Below are 16,716 nucleotides of genomic sequence, written 5' to 3' on the forward strand. Positions count from 1 at the left end.
GCTTCCATTTTTGGTAGTTACTTTGAGTGTAATCTATAACAAATATGGTATATGCTCTGATTGCATAGAAATTACTTCAGGTAATGAAGTTGAAAAGAGATGTCAACTGATTTTGGAAAATTATCATTATCTATTTTATAGCCCCACAAGATACTTAGCATATGCTTACTTTTTAAGAAAAACATATATGAATTGTCAGGTATTTTGAAGTTTTTTGTAGTATTTAATATTTGTGTGTCCATAAAAGGCTCACTTGGAAATGTTGTATAATTAATACATGCTGATTGGCTATTTAACTATATTTAACTAGATACTTTGGGTATTACCCCCATCTGGAAGTTACTGTGAGCACTGAAGATCTTTGGAATTAAAAATAAGCCTTTCACTAAAAGTTCCTGGCATTGCATCTCAGAACCTTGGCCTGAACATTGATCGTGGCATTTGACTGTGGACATGTGAAGTTTCTTTGAGAATAGTAAAAGATGAAGAGTTTGCACTGAGGTGCCAATTGCTTCCTGTGTTATATCCTCTTGGGGTCTTTACTATCTTTGGCTCTTTGTTTATTGAGCCAATTGGGAACACTTGGAGGCCTCTTGCTTGCATCGGGAAGCAAGAGTGACAAGGCGGATCTTGCTCGTTGTTTGCGCAGTAACTAAACTCTTTAAATTTGAGTGTGTGCTCAAGCAGTAGGCTTGTATGGGGCCAAACTGGCTCAGCACCTTTCAGGTCTGTATCCTAATTCAGAAAATACATTCTGTACTTGCTACTAGAGTTCCTGTTCCTCGGGTTTCTCAAGCACATGCTGGATGATAACAGCATTGATTCTTGAATATGGTTCTCTCATCTTTCTGTGGATGATCTTGCCTTTTTTTTTGTTTTTGTTTTGCTTGTTGGGTTGTTTTTTCCCTAATCTAAATTGTACTAGTTCTTTTACACTAATTTAGTGATAAGTATTCTTATTTTTTCTGTTAGAGTTTGCTCTCTTACGGATTGGAGATTTTTGTCTAGAATAAATAGATGAGGTGAAGGAGAATAAAAAAGCAGAATAAATTACTGTAAATTACTGTAAATATAAACCCTTAATAAATAAAAAATACATAAATCACATTCAGTGTCAATAAATGAAAAGAATAAATGAAAATATATTTTAATACAAACCATTAAAATTTATATGAGGAATTCATAGGATTTGATAGATATTGCTAACTTTATTAGATTTCTGCTGATTCTGAAGTATTTTTGAAAAGCTTTGAGTGGTATCACAAGCTTTTAAAGTTGATATACTCTGCATGGAGAAGTTGCACAAATGTTTTTTACAAGAAAATAAGTGTTTTGGATTTCCTTCATTAGTCTGTGTTTGGTAGTTGCTCAGCCAAGCTTTCTAGGCCAGAGAGCTTTATTTTCACCTTTTTTTGCTGTTCTTTTCTTTTATTGATAGACATTCACATCAAGCGACGTACAATTTTTCACCTCCTGCAGGAAGATATCCTTCTTCAAGTTCACACTTCAGAATAACATACTGATTTTTATTTGCTAGCAAGGGAGGGAGGTCTTAATTTTACTTGGCAATAAATTTTTCTGTTAGCAATTGTATGGATTTGAAGCCATTTACACATTTTTTTCTCCATTATTAGCTGTACTAAGTTGTACTTGCAAGAAGAAAGAGGACACAAGCAAAAGACATTAAATGGTTGATTGTTTTGGATATTGGCACTTTAGGAGCTTCTAGCTTTCTGAGCACTACAAGGACCTTAACTGCCACTGCAGGGTGTTGCTGCTCCAGGGCTTTGTTCCCACACTCACGCTTTGAGAGATTTGATTTAAGGACTGGGCCATTCAGGCTTCTTTGTTTGAGCAATATAGCAAGTAGCAGGCTCAACATTTGCTTTTTAAAATCTACAATTTGTCATCATGCAAAAAGAATTTCTAAATGTTCTGTGGAAACAGGCAATCTTCATCAAGGATTTTGTTAAACTGCTTATACTATGAATTGCCCATACTACAATACAGATTAAATAAAAATTATATAAATTAGGGGGAAAGATGACATTTGTCTTCATTCCCAGAGACAGCATTTAGTGTAATTTTCCAGTTTCTCTAGCCTTGCACTATGAGTTTTCCTCATGTAAAAAGGATTTATTCATCTACCTAATGCACAATGTTCACTTTTCTGCACAGACAGCTACATCTTACATTCTATCCAATAAAACAGAAAGAGCTGTATTGATGCTGAGATTTCAGTCTTCTCTTGGGTCTCAGAGAAAACAGGGCAAACAGGTTTCTTCTATTTGCTTCTTTCCCATTAAGAAAATATGTAAAATTAAAAGGGAGGGAGGAGGGCTTCTGTAGCGTCCCATGAACTCTCTCCTTTTGGTTGATCCCCGAGCCGCCTCTAGGTTTTTAAATCCCCTTTCTACTTCTCTTATTTTTTCCTTACTTATTCATATTTCTTCAAATTCATAGTAGACTTTAACCCCAGAAAATCAAATCTTATTTTCCTCTGTGTCAGCTACATGCAGAGAAACACTGAGTGCATAACTTATCTGTTTATACAGAATTAATGTCTTTATATACTAACAGATATGAGGTACCACAGATGGCATGTGGATGGAGCTGTGCAATATCATCTAACCACAGAATCTGAAACTGCTGAGACTACTTCCAATGCTGTTTCAACTTGAGATTTATTACATTTGTGTATCTAATAAAATAAAGAGGCATATTAAAGAGGAAAAATCAGAAAGCTTTTACTGCTTATAAAGGAAAAGGCCAGATCAGAGGGATAGATCATGAAATTTGAGGTTCCCACTACAAAACAAAAAATTTGGTAGGATCTGCATATTTTGTATCTTCATAATTTTAAAAAATATATTGACTCAGTTTATCTTCATGTTCCACCAATGCTCTCAATAACAGTGGTCAATTCTCAACTATTTGAATAAGGAAGTGTACCAAAGACTCTGTAACATGCTGTGATTTGCTGACTTAAGATCTTGCAAGAGCTAAATCCCTGCAGTAATAACATTGTCTTAAGTCGGTAATACTGTAAACCCTCTAAATGCAGTTCTGATGCTTAGAGTGTTCATTTCTACTGTGAAAATGGTGCCTTTAAACAGGCAGCTTCTAAGTTAGACTGTTTCAGTTTTGTGGTTCACTTGCTGAAAAACCTATTTGGTCATTTATTTTGTTTGTTAGGGTTTTCTTTGCCTAAAATGTAAGACGCCCAAAACTCTAAAGGTCCACAAAACCTGGCAATCTGAGACTCATTCCCAAATGGCGTACAAATATTTAAATTTTATTCACCTTCTTTGCACTCCTTCCAAGAGGCAAGCAGTGAATACAAGTATGTAATTAACACAATTTCATTATTCATGCATATAAGAGTACTTATAACATTCAATGAACTAGGCAACAGAATTACATTACAGAGAAATCAACATACAAAAAGATCAAGCATTTTATTTTTATCCTATGTGGTAAAGCAATCTAGAAAGAATGGAGTGTGATTGAAATATTAATATATAGTGGTCAGGAAACATAGCTAAAAGCAATCAGTGTAAATATTGGCCTGACAGTTAAGTGAGTTGTGGTTAAGCAAACCATGTACTGAAGGAAATGGATATCATGACATCCTAATTCCTTGAACTAGCAAAAATAAAAAGGTTAAGAAGCTGATATTTTTTCCCCAAGTTCTTTTTCCCAGACAGCTGAGAAAGCACAAACAGACAAACAGGTTTTCTATAGAGAGAGTATGCCCACAGAAACTGATCCATAGAGTTGTGTAGAACAGTGACCTAACATAAATGTACTACATGGCATCTAATGTGCCTGTTTGCTAATTTAACAATTTGTGTTTAAAAGACTTTGTATGACAAGAATGGCAATTTGTACAAAAAAAGTCAGATGCAATTACCTTATAATTTTGTATGTTCAGTATAGGACTAGAGGGCTTAGGAAATCCTGTATGTACCATTTATTGTCACAGTCTGATGATGAGACCCTGTCTGTACCCCTCAGGTTTGAGTGCCTCATCTGTCTTACCTGTGACAACATAAAAAAGTTGTTTCCTTACACTCACAAAGTCTGCATAGTAAAAATTGCCAAAGAAGCATTAAATATTCAGTCTTCCCTTATTTACATTGCTCTGCCTTCTGTTCCCTTGGGACAATAGATGGCAGCAAATCTGTATTTGGGCAGTCATTGTACATACAGTGCACACAGGAGGCACTCCTAAGTGGTATAAACTTTAAAACCTGGAAGACAGTTTGAATAGCAATTGAACTTTCTTGAAAGCCTTATTTTTTTCAGCAGGAAAAAAAATGATGTCAAGTCATTTTAGTTGGCTAAAGGGTAAACATGCATTTTATAATGGCCTAAATTAAGCCTATGATTCAATGATATATACATGTGCTTGCAAATGCATTAATAAAGTATATATGACCTTTTTTTAAATGCACAATCAGATTACAGTAGTTGCTAGTTTTAAAAAGAATAAATGGATAAATGTAAGTAGCAGTAAAATCCATCTGTCAGAGCTGACAGAATGGTGAACTTCAGTGCAAAATATGGCCAAACATTTAAGAATTTGCCTAAAATAGAATACTTAGAGAGATGGTTAAAGTTCTCCTTTCATATTCTACTGTCTGCTGGGTTGGATGGGTCCCTTACCATGGAAGTGGTTGTATGCTAATGGTGTGTGCAGGTGAGGACTGGATCAGGGAGCAAAGCAATCATCAGCTACCGGCATAAATGCATAGAGAACAGAACATTAAGTAATAATAACATAGAGGGTGGAGAACAGAGGCTTGGTAAGAGACTTGGGAGGAGTCTGCCAACAGCAAAAAATACCATAAATTAATATAATGGTGCATAAAATTACATTTGGACAAAAAGTGAATCTCTTCAGCTGAGGGAGGTATTCGTTTTGTTTGTTAGGTTTGTTAACATGATACAAATAATGTCCAATTACCTTAAAATGGTGATTTTTACTTTCTCCTCTCCACTCACCAGGAACTTCCTTTGTATTTTCCATGTCATAATCATGTAAAGGGGGTTGACTAGAGGTAACTGGACTAATTGTTTGTTGCAACAAAAACGAGGTCAAAATTCAACCAATACATTTTTTTCAGCTTATTATAGGTGCAATATTTGTATTCAATATTAGAAGAATAATATTTGTATTTCTGACCTTAATGCTTTCTAAATATCAAAATTACTTAATGAGTAGGTTTTAGTTGGGGTAAACTTAATTTTCTTCACAGTGGCTGGTACAGGGCTATGTTTTGGATGCATGGTTGCTGCATGGTATTTGGTTGCTGACTGAGGTTAAACCACAACAGTTACATAATGGCATGAGGGCCAACAAATGAAATATTTTATCAAGTGTGTGAAAATAGACAGAAAACCAATGACTCAGAAAGTCAGAAAGCAATTCTCTCGTTAGATCCCTGATCTAAAAGATACCACATTTGGACCTGAGAATGTCTTAAAATGTGCTGTCTTCTGTTTGAATATCTTGATACAGTTTAATATATGCAGTGCATAATTTCAAAATGTATAAAGGTATGTGTGATACTCTCTGCAGAAACGCTATATTTTGATAGGATCTCACTCTGAGATTCCTCTGAATAAGATAAAAGATGTGTATATTCACTTATACTTTGGATTATTGGCCATTTTATCAAGTTCTATACTTTACTATGCTTATTGATACAGGGTGGCACCTAAATTATTTGGAACTGTAAGCTATCAGAAAGTTTGAAAATCATCCTATATTTAAGCAAGCATACAGATTCTGATCCTAGTACCTCTTTTTAAAATGTCTTTTAAAGTTAGGGGAAAAGAAAATAAAGCTTTTAAAAATTGCAAAATTTTAAGTGACATTATTAGAATAAGAGAAGGGCCTGGATTGAACAGGACCATAAAGATCATCAAGTTCTAACCCCCATGTCTGGACAGGGATATCTTTCACCAGGTTCTCAGAGCTCTATCAAATCTGGCCTTAAAGTCTTCCAGGGCTGCTTTTATAATGCTAAGCCATAATATGAAGCAGCCAGGAATTCTGCTAATATCTGAAGTTTCCAGTAAAATGTTCCAAGATGGATGTGTCTGTCTACATTAAAGAGTATATATATAAGAGGATGTATGTATATATCCGATAGAATGTAAAAAGAGGTTTTATGTATCTCATGTCAGATATTACACTTCAGAGAACACATTAACTTCATGGAATTAATTGGTTTTCTCATTGCTAAATTTGAGGCTACCATGCAGAAACAGACATTTTTGAGGGGGTCTAATAAACCAGCAATGCTGTGAACAGGAGGGACAGTGCTGAGTGGTTGCACAGCATGAAATACAGGAGTACACCCGTGGCTGACAGGTTTTGTTCTTATCTCTCCCATTAAATGTGGCTGTTTGTAGCTAAACCATTCCAAAACCAGTCTGACACTATGTTTTAAGCTTACTGGAGAAAGGTAAAATCTTAAGTATCATTTCTGATTGGAAGACCCTGCTTTTTATGTACTTGGTGTAAGGGACTAAGGGGACTGGCACTGTCCCCACTAAGGCTGTGTTCAGCCAATACCTAAAAGCTCATCAAATCAGTTTATGGAGCTTCCTTAGTGTGGTTTTATGCTTCACACCCACCTCTGAAATATGTGTGTCTAATGAGCACATTCAGGATGACCAGTAAGAGTGCCTTGGCAGAGGTTGAAACTCAAGCATCTTAAACACAGTCTGGGTCTGTATAAAGGGGAAAGACAAGCAGCCCATTTTTTTTTTTATGCTTGGTCTGACCTAAAAAATTTAAGGACAAAAAGATTTTTTCTGAGTCAAAACAAAGTTGGTACCCCCATTATACCATTCTGTTGTGCTTTAAACAAACAGGAGAATTTGTATGTGTTGGTAGTGTGTACCAGAGTTTCAAAAAGATACAGAACTTTCTGTATGCAGGGATTATGTGCAGATGCATAGAATTATTTAATTTAATGTAATTTTATTTCGGCCTCCCAGCAGAGTCTGCTTTAAAGGATGACTTCACTGAGCGGCTGACTAGTTTGGATGTGGCAAGCAGAGATGAAGATATGTGGGTTCTGGATTGCAGACTGAGGCAACCAAACTCATTTCCTCATTCAAGTGAGAAGATCAACAGAAGTGTGTTGCATCTGAGCCTGGAACTGAATGTGAGTAGGACTGTATTCATGCTATACTGGATTTCAACAAGCATTTATTATATACAATTACATTTATGGTATGCATTTATTTCAGGTCAGTCTAAAAGCATGTTCCAAAATATCTGACAAACTGCAAAGTTTTGGATGGGATACAGTTTTCCAGATGGTCTGTGAGCCCATATGTCTTTGTGCAGCTGGGAGCAATACACATGGAAAATGTTTGAAATTATATAAATTGATTAAGATACACGACGCGCCATTTCTAAAATCTTGATGGATGTTTAGTTTAAATTAGTTGGTTCCTGGAGATGCATTGCAGGAGCAAACTCTGTGTGTGCACCTGTGCACAAGTGCATGGGTGTGTGCTCACGTGCATGCGTGCAGCACTGGGAGCCAGGCTGCTGCTGCTTCCCAGAGCTTTGGAGAAGCTGAACTGGCACTGGAGCCAGACTGGCCATGATCTTGACAGGAAAAGTTTCTCTACTTCCTAGGGGTATGAAACAATGAAGCTTCAGAGGGCAACTTGAGTTCATCATAAGGTCAGGCCAGCTTAATGTAGCTGGAAATCCTTACATGCTGCCAGGGTGAGCAGTAAGCAGCCTACAGAGACATGTTTTGGCAGAAGGAAAGGGAACAGAATGTAGAAGAAGAAGAAAGAAACATAGGAAGGATTATATGGTTGGAAGAAGTGGCTTTAAAGACTAGATTACATAATACATTTTGTGCAAAGAAACACTAAGAAAAATTTGTGTAAGAGTGACATCTATTGGTGGAAATACAAGAATTGACTTAGAAGTACATTTAAAATGCTTTTTAATGCTTACAATCACCATTGGTATTCTCTTGAGCTTGTTATAAAATTGATTTTTTGTCCTAACTTTCTTTTCTTAAAATAATTATTTAGAATAGTCTTGTATCAGTGTGAAGGTACAGGTTTAGCCTTGTAATAAATTGCTGAGATGAAAACAACAGAACTGAGAGGAACAGTGACATAGCTCGTATCACTGCTAGAAATCTATGCTAGAACAAGAAGTATATAGTCCCTGAGGATTCTCTGACTGCATTTAAAAGTCCTTGTCTAGAGCAGGAGGAGTTACAAATGAAGGCCATTTTAGAACAACATTTTGAGTAAAATAAGAAATATCTGAGATTAGTAAAGTTTGTTTCCATCTTTCTTACTATTTTTAAAGAAATATTTTATGTCTAGAAATCTAAATAATTGCACTATAAAAAATTGAATAATTTCAGTTTCTTGTAGTTAAAAAGGAGGAATATTTTTCCATTAATTTTTAAATACTCAGAACAAAAGTCTTAATTTCTATTAAAAAAAGGATGCTCAACATGGGCTGATGGACTGCTAGGGACCCACTTAGACACTTTATCCTGCAGCTCACTCCCTGTGACTCTCTTTCAGGACAGAATTCTGAGTTGAATTACATAGCCCTTGTATCTCCAAGATTATTTTTCTTCTTCAAGATGAGTCCATGGGATTGAAGGAGTTGCCAAAAGAACAATAGTGAGAAGGCTGCTGCAGCAGTTGCTGCCAACAGAATCTCTGTGGACTGCAGTCCTGCTAGAAGTAGCCTGTCAGAGAGATAGTGGCCAAAACCAGGCCGCATGAGTTGCTCTGATGACAACAACCCTTGGGTGTTCCCTTCCTCTTCAGGAGGTGGGACGTTGCACCCAGATATTTTCTTCCCTGTGCACTCATCAGACTGGACAGTAAGACAATTGTGGTAAAAAAGTAGCCAGTGTCTGGAGAGCAATTCTGAAGCTAAGATCATGTTCCCAGGAAATAGCATCTAAAATGGACCAATTTATTTATTCTCTGTTGCACTACACCCTGTCATGTTATCTATGGCCCTTTTCTGCTTTTAGAAGAAAACCCGTAGCCTGACTGATCAAAAGTTTGGCACTATTGTTTTAAAATGCAATATATTCACAATAATAACAATATGAAAAAGCTATTTATTGAAAAACTCTGCTTGCTCTGGATCATGAGTACCCTAACTAATAGGTATGATATAATTTTTTATGTGCATCTATAGATACACTAGTGTTTGCTTATGGAGTTATAGAGTCATGGAATGGTTCAGGTTGGAACAGACATTATAAATCATCTAATTACAGCTCCCATGCCATGGGCAGGGACACCTGTCACTAGAGCAGGTTGCACAGGGCCCCATCCAACTTCACCTTGAACACTTCCAGGGATGGAGCATCCAGATCTTCTCTAGGAAGCCTGTTCCAGTGCCTCGCCACCATCACAAGCAAAGAATTTCTTCCTAATATCTAATCTAAACCTACTCTCTTTCAGTTTGAAGTCATTATCCCTTGTCCTAGCAAGACAGGCCCTTGTAAAAGTCTCTCTCCAGCTTTCTTGTAGCTCCCTTCAGGTACTGAAAGGTGCTGTAATGTCTCCTCAAACCATTATCTTCTCCAGGCTGAACAACCCCAACTCTCTCATCCTGTTTTCACAGGAGAGGTGCTCAAGCCCTCTGATCATCTTCCTGGCCCTCATCTGGAGTTACTCCAACAGCTCCATGTCCTTCCTTCTACATTCTGTTCCCTTTCCTTCTGCCAAAACAGCTGGATGCAGCTCTGCAGGTGGGGTCTCAGCAGAGCAGAGCAGAGGGGCAGAATCCCCTCCCTGGCCCTGCTGCCCACGCTGCTCTGGATGCAGCCCAGGACACGTTTGGCTCTCTGGGCTGGCAGTGCCCATGGCTGGCTCATGTGCAGCCTCTCAGCCACCAGCACCCCCAAGTCCTTCTGGGCAGGGCTGTTCATCCCCAGCCTGTGGTGATAACAGGGATTGCCCTGAGCCAGGTTCAGCACCTTGCACTTGGTCAAGTTTATCCCCATAATATCCCTATTGGCCCACTTCTCCAGCTTGTCCATTACATTATTGAAAAGATGTTTCTATGTTTCTCTTAGATGGAAAGCAGTAGATAATCTAGATGAGAGAGAGAGAGTGAATGAATTCTACTCTCTACAGTCTACACCAGAAGCATGAAAAAAGATCTTGCATTAGAATTTAAACCTTAGGTGGGGAGAAGAGAAAGAGATATAAAAGGTAATGAAACAAAATAGAAAAGAAACTCCACCCTATTTTTTATACAGCATTTCATCTCAGATAAAAAAGCACAATAGTGAGATGTGAAAATGCAGCTAAAATTGCAATTAACAGTTAGTAATTACTTAAGAAATTATGGTAAATTAATGCAACTATGAGGATTTTATTTTATAAAGCTTTTTGTTTAAGCTTAAAACTACTATATCACATTGTAGATGGGGAGCAAAAGGCCTGTTGAAATGAAAAGAAGATGAAAAGAGCGTAACCTATAAAAGGAAATTTCATCTCCATTCTTTGTAACACTAAGTGCCAGCCTTTGTGCCTTAATGTACAAAATCTTCATTAGCTTACTTACACAGTTTATAGTGATCTTCTGTTCCCTGTCTTTTTTACTTGTATGTCTGCTCATATTAACCAGACCCATCAATACTTCTTCCTAGAATTTCTGTCTCAGATCTACCACTGCTTTTTCATATGATAGGTTTTACAGGTTAATATTCCATTTATTGATACAGCATACACTATGCACTCCTGCAAAATAGTAAACTGAGTTTCTTAATGTGCTCTCTTCACCAAACGTGTCTGGCGTCCACACGTTCTGTTAACATCATGTATTGCTGAATTCTGATAAGAATTATCGTGTCTATGTTTCTGTTGCTTCACCTAAATTAATTACTTAAATTTAAAGCAGTTATGTTGGTGATACCCAATTCCATCAAAACTCAGGAAAGCTGCTCACGTAATGGTCTAAGTGAGGCAACAAGGCTGAGAATATTGATGAAAATCAAGGCCTTATAGTTTTTCTTTTATCTTCCCTGCCTCTCCTCTTTTAGAGCATTTAACAGGTTAAAATACTAAGTTTAAAATGAGGTAATCAGCAGGAGAGCAGGAGAATGTTAAGACCATTATCAACCTGCACAGTGAAGGTTAGGCTGAGGACAGGGCAGAGAGCAGACTGTGTCAGCTGAACTTCAAATCAGTTCAAGCCACCTGAGCTACAAACAGAGCCTGCTGCTTCTTGTGGCTCTTCTGAAGCCTGATGCAATTGGTCCATATTTGATTCCATGATTATTTTCAAGAATTTATGCAAACTTTTCTAGATTTGGGGTTCTTTATTTTGAAAAAAACAGTAGAATAAATGTTTTCAGTTTAGCAATCTTGCTGTTTTGTAGAATATCTTTCTGTCCTGTTCATGTTTATCTAGTTTGTTACTACAGTGATCTGAAAAGGCAATCTGAATAGATAAGGGGTCAGGAAGTGTTGAGCCCTGCCATATGATAGTGGTAGAAATTAGATGACCTTATTCTGACTTAATGTGTGTTTTCTTCAAAGCCAGTTTTAAAACCTACTCCAGGTGAGCTTTTAGACACCTCAAGAACAGAACTAGAGTGTGTTGTGGGTGTGACTTCTGTCTGTGATGAAATGTAGGTCAAAAAGGGTGTGGATTGTTAAATGTGCTTTAAACTGTAAGGAATGGTTGTCCTTTAGTATAATTACTGCATTGACTGCCTTGAAAGTTGCTATGACAGGTTTTAAGGGCTTTTCTGAGGCACCACAGAGTTGTCAGTTTTATTAAGTAAAGAGGCTTGTAACATAATTATAACCGCTTTTTTCTAAAGATTTTGAAGTTGTTCCTTTAGATGCAGTGTTACAGCCTGTTCAGACTTTCCTTATGAGATAGATCCACCCAGCATTAAAACACTTCTACCAACAAACTGACTCCATCTCATTTTACATCACAATGATTACTTCTTTTTTATATCAAAATTTGTAAGGCCACATACTGATGTATGTATTTTACCCAGAAACACTCTTGAGTAGGTAACCAATATGTATTTCATTGTCAGCTATTCAGTCCCTCAAAAGGCTCTCCACTGGGCTGATCATCAAAATGCAGGAAGAAGGTCTCTACAAAAGCCATATTTTAGGCTGGGAGTTTATGGACTGTGTGGTGAATTTCAGAGACTGGCTGACTCATTCATCACAATGACTTTCAGGTTTTGAGTATTTCTCCAGGCATATATGTGGAGATGAGTTTCCTTGTTAATCCTGGAGCTCAAAAAGCTTGAAAGTTTCTCCACACTTCCTAGAGTTTACTACAAAAAGAGGTGCACATAAAGCAGTATTTTCTGCAGGTTTGTGGGATTACCTCTGGTTATATAGAGTACATTTCAGCTTCAGGAATTTTAATTATTCACTGTTCAACTCTGGGATTTCTAGTGACTCAATATTTGTGTCACTTAAGCTTTACACTAAAAGTACCATTCTTTTCACTTCTAATTTGATCCTGGTCTGCTATATTTTGCTGGGATGCTGTTTAGACGTAAAGTATGAGATTCCTGTTTTAAGTCCACTTTTAAACAAAACTTTTCATAAGTTCATTAAAACCTTAAATTGTTAAATAGTGGCTGTAATCATCAACCTTCTACTCATAGGATCGTTACAGCTTGGTGACCCTTTTTTATTACAGGGAAGTTTTATTCTAAGTATGGGCTATTGTTAATATAAACAGATGAATACATATTTTGGCATAATCTGAATCAGTATGTTTAGTTTAAAAGGTATCATGACCCCAAATAAGTAGGCACATAAATAAATAAGCAAGACATAACCATACAATTTATCAGAACAATGAACAATTAATCATGTAATTGAACATAAAAACAGACGTGCATTTAAATGTAGAAAATTTTGGCCCAGTATTGTCACTTTGCCCCATTTATTTTGCCATAAAAAGGAATAAAGAATTGCTTTAGATTTGCCTTGAAGAAATTTTGTCTTGGGGAAAGTCACCAGTGTTGTGGTAGCTTCCTTCCACCTGTTTATAAGTCCTGGAATTTTAAGAATAGGTTGGCATAGGGGGTGGTAAGGACTCTGTCTCTTTCTTTATGTAGAGCTTCATTTTGTGATATTGAGCCTAGAAACCAGGGGAGCCTGTCAGTTGTTTCTGACCTTGGCACCTGATGATTAAGCATAACAGAGAAGCAAGTCCAGAGCTTGCTAAGGAAATGCCAGGCAACAGGGCAGAAGACATTGCTCCTTGTGAAATCACAGATAAAGATGGGAATGATTTTAATGCCCTTTGTCTATAGGTATGCATGCAACCCTCTAATTGAAAAGGTGTCTGTAAGCTTCATCCAAGCCCTTAGTATTACAATCTGATTTTCAGGAAACCTTGTTCCTGCAGGAGATACCAATGGCTTTTGCTTTTGCTGTTGACAAATGTTTTTTGTACAGTCTACATTTTTAAACATTAAACCAAAAGCTAAATGTGTTGGGATACTTTGTTGTTGCTTGTTGGCTGCAATATTCAGCTTTTTAGTAAAAGTTTTTTGGTAATCACATACAGCAGTGTGATCTGTAGCTGATTTCCCTGCGAAGGACAGCTTTTCCCATGTTGCTTGCTTAAGATTACTCATCACAGCTAAATGTATGACTGTAGAACTACCCTTTAACTTGGGTAAATAAAAAAAAAGTAGCGAAAGTGGAGACTTGTGATGGAAACCTGCTCCAAATGTTACTGACTTTCTGAATATCAACAGTGCTTCAGAGTATTTTGTATATACTTTCTCCATCTGTATTGATAAAAAAATACATAGTATCCATGGTAGTTTCAGTCAACGTTGAGTTAGACAGTTTCGTACATTTCAAGTGTTCTTGTTCGATTCAACTAAACAAATCTCACACATACAGCGGGAAAGTCTGTGAAAATCATCACAGAATATGTCAGCAGAGATTGTTCTGGTTCGGACCCATTCAAGGCTGGTGCCGTAATGGACAAGGCTGTCCGATTCCTAAACAGTTAATTTGGCCCTCCCGGGCGCTGGCCGCTCTCCCGCCGCCCGGCGCTCCCGGTCCCTGGGCGCGGCCGCAGCCTCTGATAAGTACCTGCGTGCACCTCTCAGCAGCAGCTGTGCAGGGCAAGGACAGTGGTAATATGAAACCAGTCTCGTTGGTTTTTGTTCATGGCCCTGGAGGCTGAAATCTGCATTCCAGATGAAACCTCCAGCAAATCGGAAGAGAGTCTCTTTTTTTCCTGCTTTCCTCTGCTTCAAGGGCGCTCACCCGAGTTGGCTCTGCCCGGCCGGGCACTGGGGGCTCTCCAAGGGCTTCAGGAGGGGGCACAGGGAGCTTCAGAGTCGTTTGCTCGGGTTTCCATTTGACATTTTTTGGTGATTATGGATTTACAAAAGAAGTTCTTTATCCTAGTGGAAAGACTATGCAAAGGAATCCGTCAGGAATTTTCTGTTGAAAACCACCCAGCGCTGGCGCACCGGGACAAGGAAGTAGGGAGCAGCCGCGGCGCGCTCGGCCCGGCGGGACGGCTGCTGTAGCTGCCGGGGGCGCGCAGCCCGTCGGGGTGCGGAGCACCGGGGGACCATCGGTCGGGCTCCAGCCGAGGTTAGTGCTGGGACAAACCCCTCTTGCGCGAGGGAACAAGCTCCGGACGCCGCCGAGAACTGTTTTTTTACGGTGGGTCGTTGTGCTGCTCCCTTGGCGGAGCGGGAGCCCCGACGGCGGAAGGAGCGGCGGGGCGGCCCGGCCGGGAGCGCGGGAGGCCGGCGGCCTGCGCGGGCCGGGCCGGGCCGGGCCGCCTGTTGCAGCGCCGGCAGCCGGCCCGCCGGCAGCCTGAATGCGCACAGTAAGTGTTGGCTCAGCAGTCAGCAGCACTGCTGCGAGCGAACCTATTCTCTACTTCACGCAACATGGAAGAACATAATGGGATGCCTGACTGTAGTCAGCTTTTAGACCTGAAGAACACAGCAGAAAGCGACCCTAACCCACTCACTACCTTTTCTGTGAAAACACTGTTTGGACTTACAACTAAGCTTGAATCTACAGCTCCTACAGAAGAAACAGTGCTTAAAGCATTTCAACCTTTGCACAGCAATATAAATACTCACGCTAACACCTGGCATGAGAGGAATGATAATGGATGTAATGAGGACTCAGAAAATCAGCACAGCACGGATAGTACCAGTGGCCAGGCTGACCCAATGTCTGGCAGGCAGGCAGGCCTGGAGCTGGAGTTAGCTGACCAAAATGAATTACTTCAGCATTTGAGGTTTGTTCAGCCTTCTTTGTCTGAATCTGACAATGATGACAAGGATGTTATTCTTGTACAAGGTACTTTGGTTCATACAACAAGTGACACAGAATCGGACACGGAGAATAAGGACCTAGACACCGATGAGAACAATGCAAGCAAATATGGGCTAAAAAATGCTGCTTTGTCTGCTGAGGCCTTGGACAACAGCAATCAAAATAAGGAAGAGTCAGAATCAGAAGGGCACAGCAACAGTGATGACACTGTAGATACAGACGACATTGAATTGCACCCACCATTCTCTAACCAGCTCCCAAAAGAGCTGGACGGTATTCTACAGTATGACTCCAATGGAAAAGACAAAATGTTAATGGATGAGCAATTCACTCATTTGCTTGCTACAGGAGAATGTCCTCAAGAACTTTCAGATGAAGAACAAAGACCTTCCGTTGATAATATATCACTCCAAAAAACAGCACTGGCTGAAAAGACTTTCCAGCTGCCTGCTTTCTTCAGTGGACTACGTGTCAGGAAAAAGGGACTAACCACAGAAGATGGGGAAACTGTTACAGAAATTAAACCAAGGGAGAATGATTTAGCTCTGCTTAAATTACGACAGCCTGTTAAGAAATCCAATATTGCATCAGGTTTGACCATTAAAAAAAAATCATCTGAACCTAAAGCAAATCCCACTTTTCTAGAACAACTCTCGCATTTGTTAAACATAGACGTCTCCAAGAATGAAGATAGAACTGAGGACTCTGCTGAGGGATCTGGGGAGACCGAGGACAGTGATGAAGCTCAAGAGAACAAAGCCTCCAGCAAAAGAGAACCACGATTTCCCTCTGAGGAGATAAAATCAAGCCCTGCTGAATCTGCACTGGATGCCTTTAAAGCCTTATTCACGCGACCTCCCAAGAAAGAAACAACTGCAGATCCTTCAGAGCTGGAAGCCCTGAAACGCAAAATGAGACATGAAAAAGAGTCCTTGAAAGCTGTATTTGAAAGGTCAAAATCAAAACCTGGGGATGGACCATCAGACAAATCTGTAGGTTGAATTACTTTTTTTTTCCTAAGATCTGGAAGTAGAAGGATTAAATATTCTTGTTTAAGTATTATTGGTGGGGACTTGAGGTCAAAATTTCAGAATTGCTTCTCTATTGGAAATCTCAAATTTTGGATTCCCAGCCAAGGAAATCTTGGGGCTATTTTGTCAGAATTTTTGATCATCTACAGTTGAAGCAGAATTCGGCCACATCTGATGGCAACAGTAAAAGCCTCTCAATTAGAAGTGAGAACTTAACAATCAGTTTCTGATATTAAAAGATCTCTACATGACAGTTCTCCATATGTTAATTATGGCTTTAAATCATTTTGATGCTGCAGATATTTACTGTAATATTATTTAATAGTTTCTGAAT

The 16,716-nt window shown here is 38.8% G+C and overlaps 1 protein-coding gene across 5 annotated transcripts in view; it reads left to right on the forward strand.

The window, feature by feature from the left end:
- FMN1 (formin 1) overlaps positions 1-16,716 on the forward strand; it is a 176,481-nt gene that overhangs the window by 31,384 nt on the left and 128,381 nt on the right. For 3 of the 5 annotated variants that reach the window (XM_036384216.2, XM_036384217.2, XM_054515198.1), the window contains exon 3: positions 7,015-7,184. In XM_036384216.2, the coding sequence (XP_036240109.1) occupies positions 7,015-7,184 (170 nt within the window). Of the gene's footprint in view, positions 1-7,014; positions 7,185-14,954; positions 16,344-16,716 lie in introns of those variants that run through there. The other 2 variants (XM_054515197.1, XM_036384220.2) reach the window with 2 other exon arrangements.

Source organism: Molothrus ater, chromosome 6 (assembly GCF_012460135.2).
Source record: "Molothrus ater isolate BHLD 08-10-18 breed brown headed cowbird chromosome 6, BPBGC_Mater_1.1, whole genome shotgun sequence".
Taxonomy (NCBI): domain Eukaryota; kingdom Metazoa; phylum Chordata; class Aves; order Passeriformes; family Icteridae; genus Molothrus; species Molothrus ater.